This window comes from Gadus morhua, chromosome 14 (genome assembly GCF_902167405.1).
Source record: "Gadus morhua chromosome 14, gadMor3.0, whole genome shotgun sequence".
Classification (NCBI taxonomy): Eukaryota; Metazoa; Chordata; class Actinopteri; order Gadiformes; family Gadidae; genus Gadus; species Gadus morhua.
In genome coordinates this window covers 3,191,702-3,204,201 of record NC_044061.1, presented here as the reverse complement: position 1 = coordinate 3,204,201, position 12,500 = coordinate 3,191,702, and the positions used below count along the sequence as shown (strand labels likewise).

General features: G+C 51.5%; 1 protein-coding gene across 1 annotated transcript in view; it reads left to right on the top strand.

Moving 5' to 3' along the window:
- The first annotated feature begins 2,099 nt into the window (after positions 1 to 2,099).
- Positions 2,100 to 12,500, top strand: part of LOC115559107 (serine/threonine-protein kinase BRSK2-like) — an 80,625-nt gene continuing 70,224 nt past the window's right edge. The window contains 2 exon segments of the mRNA XM_030377782.1: positions 2,100 to 2,493; positions 2,495 to 2,534. Of these exon segments, the coding sequence (XP_030233642.1) occupies positions 2,443 to 2,493; positions 2,495 to 2,534 (91 nt within the window). The 5' untranslated portion in view covers positions 2,100 to 2,442.

The following is a 12,500-nucleotide window of genomic DNA, read 5'->3' as shown; positions in this document are numbered from 1 at the left end:
TGTGTGTGTGCGTGTGTGTGCCCGTGTTTGTGTGTGTGTATGTGTGTGCACGTGTAAGTGTGGGACTTGGGTGGGTGTGAACTGTGTGGGTGTGTGCATGCGTACATGTGCGTGTCGATTTAATAGCAGAAACAGAGATTTGCTCTATTTGTCTTTGATGCTAATGGCTTTCTCAGACACAACTCATTATCTTGGTGTGTATGTGTGTGTGTGGGGGGGTATTGTTTGCTGGCATTTCAGATTGGAAAATTGAGGGTAGGAGACAAAGAAAAGACTGTACTGTTGAATGAGAAAGGCAGGGAACTGTTGAAGCTCTAAATATGTAATCACTTATAAAAGCAACCCGTATTTCTGTGTCCTGGACGGTGACCGTGGCATCACTGAACAGGAAATGTTGTGGTTCCAAGGAACAGTAGGTAATCAACACATTTTTCCGCGCAGGTCAGAACTCGCCCAGTGCTTTCACAGTGGCCGGAGACTACAGTCTGCGGACTGTGATGAAGCCCGAGGGATGGACACAGACGAAATGATTACATAAAATACTTTCTTCTTCTTCTCACACTAGTGCTTTGTCTCCGCTGCTGTCAAATGACATCAGTGATGTGGGGGAGGGTGTGTGTGTGTGTGCATGAACGTGTGTGTGTGTGTGTGTGTGTGTATGTGTGTGTGCGTGTGTGTGTGTGTGTGTGTGTGTGTGTGTGTGTGTGTGTGTGTGTGTGTGTGTGTGTGTGTGTGTGTGTGTGTGTGCCGGCCAGCAGAGACCGTAGGACTGCTGCTCTGCCGCTGTTGCTGCTGGACACGGACGGACGGTTTCAACACGCACGGTCGGTGACATAACTTTTCAGATCCCCCCCCCCCAAAAAAAAACCATGGCCAACACATGACGGCTAACATGAGGTCACAGCTCACCAGGATGGGGGGCATTATTGATAGACATTAGGGTGTGTGTGCGTGTGTGTGTGCGTGTGTGTGTGCGTGTGTGCGCTTGTGAGTGTGTGTGTGTGCATGTGTATTTGTACGTGTGCGCTTGTACTTGCTTGCATGCGTGTATGTGTTTCTGTGTGTGTGTGCGTGCATGCGTGTGTGTTTGTGCGTGCGCGCCAATGCGTGTGTGCGAGCGTGTGCGCGTGTGCGTGCGTGTGTGTGTGTGTGTGGGAGGGTTCTATTAATTGATAGGAAGTGCTTTCAGCGAGTAGCCGGCCCTTCTCACAGCGGCCTCCCCCCGCCAAAGCGAGGCCCCTCTCCCTTTGTTACCGGGACCAGGGCTGGGTGGGAAGGAGTGGGGTGGGGGAGGGAGGGGGTAGTGTGTGGGGGCCCATCTGCCACCGAGCGGGTGGGGTCAGGGGCCTTTGTTGTGGAGGAGTGATGAGAGGGGGCGGGGGCGGGGGCGGGGGCGGGGGCTGTCGTCGGCGGCGGGGCAGAGGAGAGACCAACCGCTGGTTTAATCAAGTCAAAGTGCCCCGGCGTGGAACCCTGGTGTGGGCTCGACCCGCTCACGCACAACAAGCTCATCCTCACCCCCCCCCCCCCCACCCCCCCGGACTAGACACCACCCGCACACACGCACTCACGCAGACACAGACACACGCACACACGCACGCACGCACACACCCACACACACACGCACTCACGCAAACACACACATAAACAAACACACACGTGCGCACGTACCCACACACATAAAGACACACACACACACACACAAATATGGGATAAATATATACACACACACACACACGAACACGAACACACATACATACATAAACATAAACACACACGTACATACACAATCTGAATGACTTAACGATTGCTAACGTTTATCCTGAACTATATAATTAAAGTGATTTGATTTTGTCATGCTAAAACTATAATTGCTTATAACTATAAGCAAAGCATTTGTGCATTTTCGTACGTGTGTGTGCGTGTGTGTGTGCGTGTGTGTGTTTGTGTGTCTGTGTGTGTGGGAGTGTGTGTGTGTTTTAGGGGGTTGGGGGGTGGTGGGGGCAGGTTATCCCTGATATTCCTTCATTTCTCACTCTCACCTCGACCTCAATTTAATAATCGTCAGAGCCTGCCGCTCTGCGCATGCGTGTTGCTACAGAGGCTCCGTTCACGCGTCAGTCAGAGTCAGCACTAAATGCTGTCCCATCCGATCTCGCCCAGAGGGCTTGTGTACACCGCATCTCCTCGCTTCTCTCAGGCGCCGACACGGGGAACAGAAAACCACCACCACCATGTCATCCAGGTGTAAAAAATCACTTTGAAGACCGACTGGAGGAAGGAACCGCCGCACATCACGTTGAGCGACATTTACGCGGAGCGACGGAAGAGACGCGCACTCACCGCGCCGCGCTGCTGGAATAACCATTTTAATTCCTCCAACGCGTCCTTTTCCCTTTTCCATCTCCTCTCGACCGAATCCCCTGCCCATTACGCGCAAAGATGACATCGTCAGGCAAGGACAACAGCGGTCATTACGCCAATTATGTTGGACCCCTACCGCCTGGAGAAGACGCTCGGCAAAGGACAGACAGGTTAGTTCGTCGCTCCTCTACGCTGCCTCTGCGTCTCTATGTGGTTTGTACAGCGTCATTATCGCCATCAGCTCGCATAATCGCCTTGGTGTGGTGGTTTGGGTTGAGTTTGAAGCGCAACTCGCAGGCTGCACGGTCGTGTGTGCAGGCTGCAAGGTGGTGTGGTCATACCGTGGTTTGGGGAACCTGCAGGCTCAGAGATGCTCATTATAAAGGAGGTCTGTGTGTATGTATGTCAGGTATGCGGTGTTGCAGGACGCAGGGCGAACTGAGCGGGCTGAGCAAACGCTGGATGCTGCTGCTGGGATGAGTTAAATATGGGACTTAAAATCCCATCAGAAGACACTGTGATGGACAGTGTAACATAACATGTGATGTCGTGCGATGAGACCCTCATCTCAGGGTTGATGTGCGTGTCCGTGATCGTGTTGCATCGATCTGTCACACGGTCGGACTATACAAGCTGTACTCTGCAGAACATGTAGGCTCGGCAAGCGATGATGTTGCATTACCAGCGCCAGGCTAATGGGTAATCGGGCTGTTTCCCCCCCAGCAAAAGGACGACGGCATTTTTGATCGTGTGTACGAGTGTGCATTTATTTATTCATGTTCGTCAAACGATGGGGGATGGCTGGACGGCTCCCTATTCTGTCATTGGCGCAGTCCACCTCTTTGGTGGTGCTTCCCCCTCAGCCTATCAGTTAGGGAACCTTGGCAGCCCCAGCTACAATGCGGAAGGCAGCAGCAGCCCAGCACTTCGAGCAGGACACCCCGAAATCAACCTCAGCCTCTGGAACCATCTCTGATCTCTTAAGTAGGACCTAGCACATTGCTTTCCCTTGATTCTTAATCACACACACACACACACACACACACACACACACACACACACACACACACACACACACACACACACACACACACACACACACACACACACACACACACACACACAGCGGTTATTCCTTGTCCAACTAACTTTAAAAAAAGCCACCCTTAAAATGTCGACCAAGAATCCACACACCACCCCATCTCCCAGCCCTCCCTTCCTCCCTCGGGACCCCTGCAGGTCTGACTGGCCCCGCGGGGCACACGTGCTGGCCCTGTGTCACTTGCCTCTCGTCACTCTGCCTCGGAGGCTTTCAGCGGCGGCTTTTAAACTATGACTCCCCTTGCAGAGACAGAGCGTTGCCTTAAAGTGGAAACCCGCCGCGAGCTCTGGCCGCCTCTTGGCCGCCTCTCACACTCTCCGCTGTCCCTCTCTGTCTGTGTGTCCACTTTTGTAAATGCTGGTCCATCTACTTGAAGGAGGTGTGTGTGTGTGTGTGTGTGTGTGTGTGTGTGTGTGTGTGTGTGTGTGTGTGTGTGTGTGTGTGTGTGTGTGTGTGTGTGTGTGTGTGTGTGTGTGTGTGTGTGTGTGTGGGCCTGTTGATGGCTGTTATTATGAATCGATGGCCCCAGTGCTGCACTGGCAGAAAATAAAGGGAAGCCCATATGTCATTAGCCTCCTCCACAAGCTCAGGGTGCGAGAGAGCGCGCGAGAGAGAGAGAGCTTTTGTATGGGTGCCTTTGTGTACTTTATTACACATAATATTAGTGTGCGTCTGTGTGCCACTGCCTGTGTCTGTGTGTCTGCATATACACGAGAGAGAGTCTCATAGACATCTATCAGAGTATAGCGTTTCAGTGTCAAAACGCATTTGGTTGAATTAACAGACGACATATTTGCCACAAAGAGAAGCATAAATGGCCGAAGGGAGGTTTTTATATTTTGGGAATATTTACCCCACTCCGTCTGAGGAGAATACCGCGTTATGTTGCAGCGGGAGACTCTCGCCCCGCTAATGCTAAGGAACAATGGCTCTCTGCTGCACGGCGCTGGGAGAAGTTGAATGCAAAGAGGTGTCTGGCTGTGCTGACTCTGAACAATTAGTCAGTGTGTTATTCATGTGTGTGAGTGGGTGGGTGGGATCCAAGGGAGAGAGAGAGAGAGAGAGCGAGAGAGGGATTGAGGCCTCCCGCTTTTCCAGGCACGGACTTCCCAGGCACCGCTCGGCTCTCGAGTGCCAAGTGTTGGCCATCAGTCGGGATGGTTGTCATGGTTTCATCTCTCCCGCGACAATGGCTGTTGGATCAGAGGGAGGCTGCGCCCGCCACTGTAAAGTCTCGGATGTTTCTGTTTGTATATTTTTTAAACTCGGCGACACCGTTCCACTCCACTCTGATTAAATCCATGTCCCGTTCTCCGTTGCATCACACCGGTGTTTCTCCTCGTTCACCCCGAGCGCTCACGGCGGCTCAGCGAAGTCACTAACAGCTTGTCTCTCCCCGTCAGAACCTCCCCAGTGGAGGGGAATGACATCATCCACTTGATTTGTCCCCATCCTAGTGTGTGTGTGTGTGTGTGTGTGTGTGTGTGTGTGTGTGTGTGTGTGTGTGTGTGTGTGTGTGTGTGTGTGTGTGTGTGTGTGTGTGTGTGTGTGTGTGTGTGTGTGTTACCATGGCAGTGTCATTACGACGGTGTCATGTTATTGACGCGATACATCCTAAAGAGTGCGGTCCCTGGGCCCCCATAGAGCAGAATCGGGAGCCCGCGAGCAGATGAGAACGGGTACTGTATGAGGAGGGGGAGAGGGGGGGAGAGGGGGGGAGAAGCCCCCCGCCCAGATGGCTGCCTTGAGGTGGCTGAAATACAGCTTCATTATCAGCAGGTTGCAGGTGGCAATGTAGCATCCCCACTTTGATGTGTGTGTGTGTGTGTGTGTGTGTGTGTGTGTGTGTGTGTGTGTGTGTGTGTGTGTGTGTGTGTGTGTGTGTCCCAACGCGGGCGTGTACACACATGACCATATGGCGTTTATTATCGAAATGTACAATGCATTCACGGATGGTATAGAACTGGCTTATAAAGCTCCTGCTGGAACTGACGTGTTTTACCGCGTAAGGTGTCCAACATTAATGTCTCTTAATGGATTTTTGTACGAATAATGTGCCTGTGCAAAATAAATGTTGAAATATACATTTCCATGAATGATAATGTGTGTCCGACCGGGCTTTTTTGTGCTGAAAACCTTTCATCACTCCATTTGGAGAAGAGTAAAGAGACCAATAAATGCCAGGAAAAAGTGCAATGCTGCACATTTATATTGTTACTCTTGTTTGTGTCTGGGAGGGCCGTAATTGTGTGCCCCCCCCCCCCATGCACAGTTTTCTCTAGAGTAATCTTTTGCTAGGATTCGTTTTTTAAAAGACACACAAGGAAAAATAGGAAACAGATAAACAGCCGAAGAGAAGGGTATCTCCAGCCGCTGGAAAACACCTTCCATCCTTCAGGGATGACTTCTCCATGCAGGCAGTGGTGTAGCATCTCTCTCCCTCACTCCCTCTTGTCCTATTGCTCTTTTTCCCAATTCTGACTCAATCTCCTTCCCTTTCCTTCTCTTTGCCTCCCCCTCCAATCTCTTCTCATTTCCCTTCCCCTCTTTCTCCCTCCCCCTCTGTCCCGCTCCGATCTATTTTCCCTGCCCTCCATTTCTATACAGCGCATCTTTTTGTCGCTCTCCTTTTTCTCCCTGGCTCTGGATTCCCGGTTTCCATGGCAACCGGAGAAATGCTCTCTTCTGTGTCTGGTTGAAGATATGCACATTCTAGATATCTCTCTCGCTCTCGCTCTCCCCCCCTCTCTTTCTCTTTCTCTCTCTCTCTCTCTCTCTCTCTCTCTCTCTCTCTCTCTCCTCTCTCTCTCTCTCTCTCTCTCTCTCTCTCTCTCTCTTTTTTTCTCTCTCTCTCTCTTTCTCTCTCCTCTCTCTCTCTCTCTCTCTCTCTCTCTCTCTCTCTCTCTCTCTCTCTCTCTCTCTCTCTCTCTCTCTCCCTCCCTCTCTCTTTCTCTCCCCTCTCTCTTTCTCTCCCCTCTCTCTTTCTCTTGGTCTCTGCTCTCTCTTTCTCTCCCCCCCCTCTCTTTCTCTCCCCTCTCTCTTTCTCTCCCCTCTCTCTTTCTCTTGGTCTCTGCTCTCTCTTTCTCTCCCCCCCTCTCTCTTCCTCTTGGTCTCTGCTCTCTCTTTCTCTCCCCCCCTCTCTTTCTCTCCCCTCTCTCTTCCTCTTGGTCTCTGCTCTCTCTTTCTCTCTCTCCTCTCTTCCTCTTTCTCCCTCTCTCTCTTCTCTGTGCAGTGCCTTGGGGCTCTGCCTGAGCTATTAAGCACTGGCTGAGAAACAAGCCCATCTCTCAACCCCCCCCCCCCCCCCCCCCCCCCCCCCCCCCCCCCCCCCTGCTTTCACTTTCAAACACCCTACACTCTGTTTACATTGCCCGCATGCTTATTGCAAAACCCATTCCTATTCCTCACTTGCTGTCTGTTTGCATGCGGTGCGATTTCGTCGGAGGCACATTTGGAGGCCTAGCCTACCTGTTAGCCTCCTCTCCTCCCCTCTTCCCCCCCATCCACTCGAATAGATAATTACAGTGCAAGCCGAATGGCTCTATCCCCCTCTGACTGGCAAGGCCTCTCTGTCGGTCCAATTATCCCCTACATGTCCTTTGTTGGCTCGTTTAAGAAGACACATCCATCATTAATGGATGGACGGCTTGAACGAGGAGGAGTTAAAAAGAAGAAGACACAAGAATGCAGCAGGAATGAAAATGAAAGCCAGAAATGTGGACGCGTCAGAAGGGAACAGGCCTTTCAATTGTGGCCCACTTCATAGCGACCGCACTAGCGGAGGCTTAGCTCTGATGTCTGCCACTGGCGTCTATCAACGGTCGGCAGAGAGAACCTGCTGAATGGATGTAAACGTGTCCGCGCCATTACTCGCCATCAAATGTGCTCTCCCTCCCCGTTCAGCATTAGTATCCAAGGAGAGGTGTTGCACACTTACCCGTTCTAACGTTCGCCTGTCAGCGGTTGGCTCGGCCCCGATTCTAACAGATGTTGCTCTCAGGAATGCCCAATGAATTAATGATGCAAGAAATGTAAGTAAGGGGAAAATACATTTTTTTATTTCGAGAGTGATATGAGGAGGAACACGAAAAAGGAGCTTTGATAGCGTGGGAACTGCCGGAACAGACGCTGTTTTATGACGCGTTGGGCTCTGAGAGAAGGAGCCTTTGGTTCTGGTTATCTTGGTTCGTGGCTCTTTCCGCTCCTTTCTCTCACTCGTACATCACACACACGCACACACGCACACACGCACACGCGCGCACGCACATGCACACACACGGCCCCCTGCGCATGTACACCCATTCAGAGCTCATTCATGTATTCGCCCGGAGCTTGCAGTCAGCGAGTCTCTAGTTAGTTGTGTTTTCATTCCTCTCCTCTTGCCTGTGGCTGTCAGTCACTCATTAACAAGTCCCAGTGCTAGTTAGAAACCTACTTGCTACTGAAATATTTAGCTGGTTCAGGATGGGAGTCTGCATTAGTATTTAGGGTTAGGACTTGGAGGTTGTTTTTTGGAAGAATTTTGTAGTCTTTATTGCCCTCGGTCCATTGCCATTAATTATCAAGTACCTAAATGTTTTAGTGTTTCTTTTGAATAGTTAACCAAAGCATTTAAGAGTGCGTACTTAAGCAATGCATTTAGTCATAAACGCTGCACTGAAACACAAACAAGAATGGCATTTGAATTTGATTGATTATGACCTGCTTCTCGCCTGCCTTTTTCTGAGGCCCCCGACCAGATATGTGGAGAGAGCCGAATTCACAGACGGCACGCATACGAAAGATCCAACTTGACAGGTTCCTACTGCTGCGCCGGTGTTTCCCCTCACCTGCGGTCTGCAGGCATGTTGCAGGGTGAGCCTTCCCCATGCAGCCGGACCGTATGCGGATGTAGGAGCGATTACCCTGCTCTCGGGGGATTTCTTCTCTCGCAGCCCCATTATGCGTTGCGAGCCACCCGAGCACCCCTCCTTGTGTTCCGAGCGCCATCCCCAGTCAATTATGTTTATTGTGCGGTAGCGAGAGCTTTAATCAACTCCTGTGGCGTGCCAACGCTCGCCGCCTTAATTGTTGCCTGAGCGCTGGCGAGAGAATACCGTGCACGTTTGCGTGCATGACACTTGTGTGTGTGCGCGTAATAGTCGGATCGAATCGATACTCTCTTGTGCGTGCGTGTGCGTCTCTGTGCGTGTGTGTGTTCCTGTGTTTGTGGAGATTGTTGGGATGGCGACCAGAGCCTTCGTCGTTGCGGTGGCAGTCCTCACAACATGTGTAGTAAGTGTGTGCGTGTCCATGCGTTAATGACCTCTACGTTCATCCGTGGGGGGGAGCGAGGGAGGGAAGGAGGCGAGGCCTGAATTCTCACAGGGCCGGTGGCAGCAACCCGGCATCTCTCTCTCTCTCTCTCTCTCTCTCTCTCTGTCTCTGTCTCTGTCTCTCTCTATCTGTCTCTGTCTCTGTCTCTCTCTGTTTCTCTCTCTCTCTCTCTCTGCCTCTCTCTCTCTGCCTCTCTCCCTCTGCCTCCCGACAATCCCCAGCCCTTATCGGCCCGAGTGGCGAGGCGGTTCCAGCAGAGAGATGCTGTGAGCTCACAGCCTGAGCCCCGCTGATACCCTTATCCCGGGATCTGGCCCTGGTGGACGCGGGCGTCCTTCAGTGTAGAGCGCTGCTGCCCTGCGCCCTCCCCACCACTAGGGCGGTGCTACAGGCAGCGCAGCAACCGTGTTCAGAGGCTGAGCTCATTCTGTGTGTTTTTATTGTTTATATTTACCAACCGGCTCCTATTGTGGCCGGGCCTGAATGAGCGTATTCCCCGTGGAGGGGATTCGGAATAAATGCATCGAAAGAGGAACTTATGCAGTGGGGGGGCCGGCATGTGCACCTCGGGGGAAAATCTAATTAGCCAAAGCCTCAGGAAATCACTCTCCTTCGCTCTCCTTCCTTCCGCCAACCTCTTTCTTCTCTGCCAGCCCCTTTCCCAGAGTGGTGCTCCTGGTGCGCAATGAGATACCGAGCAAAGCTACGTCACTGAGCAGGAACACCAGCTCCCCGCGCGCTGACACCCGCCGAGCAGCGGGCGTGCGGATTGGCCAGCGATGGTGGGCCGGTCCTCTGCTGCTGCTGCTTATCTTCCATCTCCTCACTGATCCCTCCCCTCGCTGTCGGCTCTGATAGGGCTGAGCCGACGCCACTCACTTCACACGCCATATTCAACAGAGACCAATTTAATGCCTCAATCAATAGGCCGTAATCAAACTGGAATGGGTTATGGCTCCGGATAAGCCCCTTACGGTGCTGCCGACTTTCACCAGCGGCCAAAAACTTAATGAAATAGAGTATAAATCCCTACTCCCATCCCACCTTGCTCTGCCTTTTTTTTTTTCTTTCGCTCTCAAACTCCTCTTAACTATTTTTCATCCCATTCCAAAAGCAATCCGGACTTTTCCCCTGAGTCAGCACTCAGGAGTGAGGCATTGGAGGGGGGGGGGGGGGTGGATTATAATTTGAAGAGCTGCTCCTTCCTTTCTGATTGATCCCTGCCCCCTCCCTGCCCAAGGCGCCCCCAGAACCCTTCACACACAAACTTCACGTCTGTTCTACTGTTATCTCCATGCAGACTCCGTTCTACAAAGTCTACTTCAATGGGCTCACGTTATGCAAAGGCTGTATCTCTTTGATAGGACCGGGCCTCGAGGTAATACAGGCTACTTCAGCCAAAACCAAAGGGTATCATGAAAAATGTGTTTAACTATCTAAATTCTGCCATCTGTAGCCTTTACCAGCCATTTAATGTAAAAATATTTCCTGCCAGTTTAATTTGTGTCCAGAGTCAATTATTCTAAATGGCGCATTACTAATTACTAAATGTTGATAAGGCTTGTCTCTTGGACATGAAGGAGGATGAGGAGGAGGGTTAAGGATCAAGTTTGGTGCCACACTGTAAAAATATACATCAAATTGAGATTGCCTTATTTACTTTTTCGAATTTGAATTCAAATTTAAATGTGAGGTTTTTTTGGCTGTTCATCGCTTTGAATTTGAAGCGTCCTTCAAACTGTTGTGACGTGTTTTTTTTTAAAAAAGGATTCCCCACTAGCGTTCCTGATGAAGCCTGAATATGTCCCATCCCGTGCCATAAATAATGCTCCATGTATTATTCAGCACAGAGCTTCTGCCTGCAACCTGCAGTGTGGCGTGAGTGGAGCCTGTGATGGGAGCACTGCTGCATTACCGCAGAGCCTGCTGGCTGCCTCTGCACACACACACACAGTCGCACACACACACATAGTCGCACACACACAAAGTCGCACCACACACACTCGCACACACACACATAGTCGCACACACACAAAGTCGCACACACACAAAGTCGCACACACACACAGGCGCACAGCCACCAATACACACAGTCGCACACACACACAGTCGCACACAGACACAGTCGCACACAGATTTAGTCGCACGCACACACAGTCGCACACTCACACAGTCGCACACACACACACACACACAGTCGCACACAGACACACAGTCGCACACAGACATAGTCGCACACACACACACACACAGTTGCACACACACACAGTCGCACACACACAGTCGCATACACACACAGTCGCATACACACACAGTCGCACGCAGACACATTCGCACATACTCACAGTCGCACACACACACAGTTGCACACAGACACAGTCGCACACAGATACAGATGCACACACAAACAGTCGCGCACACACACAGTCGCACACACACACACAGTCGCACACATACACAGTCGCACACACACAGTCGCACATACTCATAGTCGCACACAGACAGTCGCACACACACACAGTCCCACACAGACACAGTCGCACACCGACAGGCAGATGCAGTTACACACTCACATATGCATGCAGTTACAAACTCACACGCATACACTGTTACACACTCACATGCATACACAGTTACACACTCACACATGTACACAGTTACACACTCAGATGCATACACTGTTACACCCTCACATTTATACACTCTTCCACACTCACATATGTACACAGTTACACACTCACAACACTGTTACAGACTCGCATGGATACACAGTAACATGGCTAAGCAGTAACACATAAGCATGGTTTCCACTGTGTGTGTCTGTGCGTGTGTTATTTTTCTTTTATATATATATGGGAGGGAGTGAGTAACGTAAGAGATCCTCGCTGGTGATATTTGATTGATCATAATCAAAATGGCTGTTGCGTGTGTGTGTGCTTCTATGGGTGCGAGCTTCAATGTAACTGTTCGTATTGAAGCACCCATGTTATTGACGTGTGTGTGTGTGTGTGTGTGTGTGTGTGTGTGTGTGTGTGTGTGTGTGTGTGTGTGTGTGTGTGTGTGGGCACATGCACGCTAACTGGAAAGCCCCATTCTCCGGCGCTGTGAGCACCAGTTTTATCAGCCGTGAACTTAGACTCGATGGGTCATTTAATCAGGCCATTACTCTCCCTCTCTCGGCCTCTCCTCTCCTTCGTCCATACTTCCTTCCTCCCAGTCTCTCCCCCCCCCCCCCCCCCCCCCCCCCCTCTCCTCTCTTACCATACCTCCCACAGCTCACTGCTGGAGCGCCCCCTCCTCCTTCGCTCCAGGGCAACAACACGGTCTACATGTGCACGCTCCTTCCAGAAGCCTCCTCCTCTTCATCTCTCCTCCGTGTTGAATCATTCAGTGAGGGCCCCTAGTGGGAACCCAGAGCCGCGGCTACTAGACCCGTTACCGACGGCGACCAGGGCATCCTCCTGAGTCAAATATTCATCGGCTGTTGTTTTGGCTCACAACGTCACGCTCAGACGTACACAATTGGCATGCTTGTGAACTAAGCCAGCTTAAGGTGGGGCAGAGAGGGGGGGAGAGGGAGAGGGAGAGGGTGAGGGGGAGGGGGGGGGGAGAGAGGGAGAGAGGGAGGGAGAGGGAGGGAGGGAGAGAGAGGGAGAGAGAAAAAACATGAAGGTGTGATGGAAAAAGTCAAGCCCCAGGTTTTGATGGATGATGTTTG